This window comes from Branchiostoma floridae, chromosome 11, assembly GCF_000003815.2.
Source record: "Branchiostoma floridae strain S238N-H82 chromosome 11, Bfl_VNyyK, whole genome shotgun sequence".
NCBI lineage: Eukaryota > Metazoa > Chordata > Leptocardii > Amphioxiformes > Branchiostomatidae > Branchiostoma > Branchiostoma floridae.
In genome coordinates this window covers 21,697,317-21,700,526 of record NC_049989.1, presented here as the reverse complement: position 1 = coordinate 21,700,526, position 3,210 = coordinate 21,697,317, and the positions used below count along the sequence as shown (strand labels likewise).

General features: G+C 44.5%; 1 protein-coding gene across 1 annotated transcript; it reads right to left on the bottom strand.

Annotated features, from left to right (window-relative positions):
- Positions 1 to 739: 739 nt before the first annotated feature.
- On the bottom strand, positions 740 to 2,200 carry LOC118425388 (toll-like receptor 13). The gene has a single exon (XM_035834196.1). It carries the CDS (start codon positions 2,198 to 2,200, stop codon positions 740 to 742), a length of 1,461 nt encoding a protein of 486 aa, XP_035690089.1.
- Positions 2,201 to 3,210: the final 1,010 nt, after the last annotated feature.

The window sequence follows — 3,210 nt, the reverse complement described above, 5'->3', positions numbered from 1 at the left end:
TTATCATCAGAAAAGCTTATCGCAAACTCAAGCCTGAAGGCTATTTACAGTTACAAGTAATATGAAAAGATATGGTGATAACGTTAAAGAAAGAAATGATTCAAAAACTTGCTATCTAGCACCGTTTAGGTTCTAAATAAAGCTAAGTCTTACTGTACAAAGTAGTTTTTTTACACAAAAATACTTCATTTTCTTGAGTAGTATTAAAAACCACAGATTATTCACGCCCAAAACAAGGACAGTCTGGCGACACAGTGAAATTGAAGATGATCTAAAGCGGTAAGAGAGACACATCATCCCCATCTTTAAACCACTGGTCATCTTGGTCTTGTCATAGAATTTCATCGTAAAAACATGCGCACACCAAGTTGAAATCCCAAACAATAGCAAACACTTCAATTTACAAATCAGACAAATTGTAACATGTTAGCAAAAAATCGAATAATGTAATAACATATTGTAGGTGACAGAAAGATCAGCCAAGCCACCAGAAGACCTTTACATCAGGACCTTATAGCCACCCCTTATCAGAGACGGGGGGTGCTATAAACCTTTTGCAACTTTTGATCCACCGTTAAATGAGACACGTGTTCTATCGGCTTTAACGTGACGTCACCAAAGCTTTGCATTGTTCACATCTCCACTGGAGTTCGACAGTCGAAAATTTGAGTCTAATTTTGTGATTAAAATTACAGTTTAACTTTGCTTCAGAAAAAACCGTGAGAAGTGCACACAGTAGCTACAGTGGTAAAAGCGGCACGTCATCCCCGTCTCCAAGCCACAGGTCGTCTGGCTCTAGTAACAGAACTTCATCCTGCTGTTCCGGAATATTTCGCATGGGGGCATGTACCTGTACGTCCACAATGTTCCATACCGGAGCGTGTTCTTGCTGTCCAAGAATGTTCCGTTCCGGATCTTGTACCTGCTGTTCCGGAATGTTCCGTTCCGGATCTTGTACCTGCCGTTCAGGAATGTTCCGTTTCGGATCTTGTACCTGCCGTTCGGGAATGTTCCGATCCGGATCTTGTACCTGCTGTTCCGGAATGTTCCCTTCCGGATCTTGTACCTGCTGCTGAGGCTCTGGGTCCCGTTGTAGAGGATCGCCCAGAGCGTCTCGCAGCCGCTTCCAGAACAGCGGCCTCTTTCGCACGTCGTCCGGCCATGTCAGGTACGTGTCCCTCTTCATTACGGCGTTCAGATGGCGGAACCGTTTCAGCATCCTGGCAGGAATCCTCTCCAGAAACACCAGGATGAGACGCCTCCCTCCCCCCTCTTCAAACATGTTGCACTGGGCCATCTGGAGCTCGTACTCGCACCACTTACTCTTCAGGAAGTTCCTGGTGATGAGGCAGACGGTTCTCCGGCTGTTTTCCACGGCATCCTCGATGTTTTTCAAAATGGGAGCACCCAGTGCAAAGTCCCTTTCGTGTATGACCAGCCTGTAGTCAGGTTCCAGATTCTCTATTGCTTCATTGTCAACCCACATGGCGTCCTTGCTGCTGTAGACAATAAAAGCATCGTGTGTGAATTTGGGCGGCCCTTGGTTCTCTACTTCGCCAATTTTCGGTCTCAGCAACTTCCACATGTAGTACAGAACATGATCGATGTGGTAGTCGACCAGAAAAATGGTCATCATGGCGACGAAGATGCCGGAAGAGGCGAGCACACAAGCCAGGAGGCGGTTGGGTTGGAATCCATGACTACAGATTGTGTGAAAAAACCTACGTTCTGAAGGATAATGTCTGTCGTTGGATTGTTGTTTCTGCGTCAACCCGTCTATCAAACGTCGCCCGCGCAGGTGTGCTGGACGAGAACACGTGTAGCCTCGACCAAACTCAGGATAAGGGTTGTACAAGTTCGCTACCCTGTCGTATTTGTCGTTGGCCCACTCAACAAACCACAGTAAGTTACAATCGCACAGAAACGGGTTGTCTGCGACGTCCAGGCTCTGCAGCCTATTGAAAACAGGACCCAGTACTGTTTGGTTTAAAACAGCCAAGCTATTCCCTCTCATAGTCAAATCCCTTAATTCGTACAGACGGACAAAGGCGTCCCCTATTACAGATAATTCGTTGAATGCCAGGTTTAGATGTGTGAGGTTGCTCAAACCCTCAAACGTTTTCTCTACTATGTTTTGTATTTTGTTGTTACTAAGATCCAGGAATCTCAGCCGCGATAGTCTGCGGAAGGCAGATGGCATGACGGTGTTGATGTCGTTATGACTGAGATCTAGATGTGTCAACTGGTACAGTCCTGTGAATTGTTTTGCAAATATACTCTGGATGTCGCAGTGAGAAAGAGTCAACGTTTTCAGTTCTTTTAGAGAACCCTCATGAAAAGTGAGTACATGTTCAATTCCCCCAGGATTGTAATCCAGTCTCAATATTTCTAAAGTAGGTTGCTTACATTGCTGCCCGATGAGAATATCTTCGAAATGAATGTTAGAAAGGTCGAGATACCGTAAACTTACAATGCAGTAGATGTCTAAATCGATTGATTTCATGTAATTGTGCTGCAAATCAAGCACAGTAATATTTCCAGGTAAACAATTGGCCCTGACATTACCAAATCTATTATGACTCAAATTCAGATGATTCACGCTTTTTAAACCACGGAAGTTGAATGGTATTAAATTGTCACACGGCACTCGTCTGTCATCCAAGTATCCGATACTAAATAAGGCATTTTGACTGATATCAAGATAGTCCAGGGTCTCTGGAAGCTGAGCTTGTGATGTTTTTAATTCGTTATAGCTCAGGTCCAGATGAGTGAGAGAGGTCAGTCCTTCAAACACGTCGTGTGATAAAAATGGTATTGTGTTTCCTGACAAGTTGAGATGAGTTAGTGAGGACAGCCCGCTGAACGTCATGTTTTGTAATTGTAAAGTCTGCAATCCCTGTATGTCCTGTGACCCTGTCAAGTTTAGCCTTTGTAAATGAGAAAAACCCGCAAAAGCGTTAGCATGTATGGTTTCAACGTGAACAATATCTAGAACCAAAGTTTTGATGTATTCTAGACCTTCTATTCCCTTTAGAGTATCAGATGTTATTTCAATGTCCGGCACGACAAATGCCAACTCCTGAATTTGCGTGTGCCGGAGTTCAGGCAGAACGTCCAGAATTCCCGGATTATAACCCGGATTATAACCAGAAGTTTCAGGACTGAGGTCTAACGTCTGCAGATGTGTGAGTGACGTCAGCAGGCCGGGCT

Coding starts and splice junctions, on each gene's coding strand:
- LOC118425388 (XM_035834196.1), bottom strand. CDS start 2,200: ATGCCATCTGCCTTCCGCAGACTATCGCGGCTGAGATTCCTGGATCTT.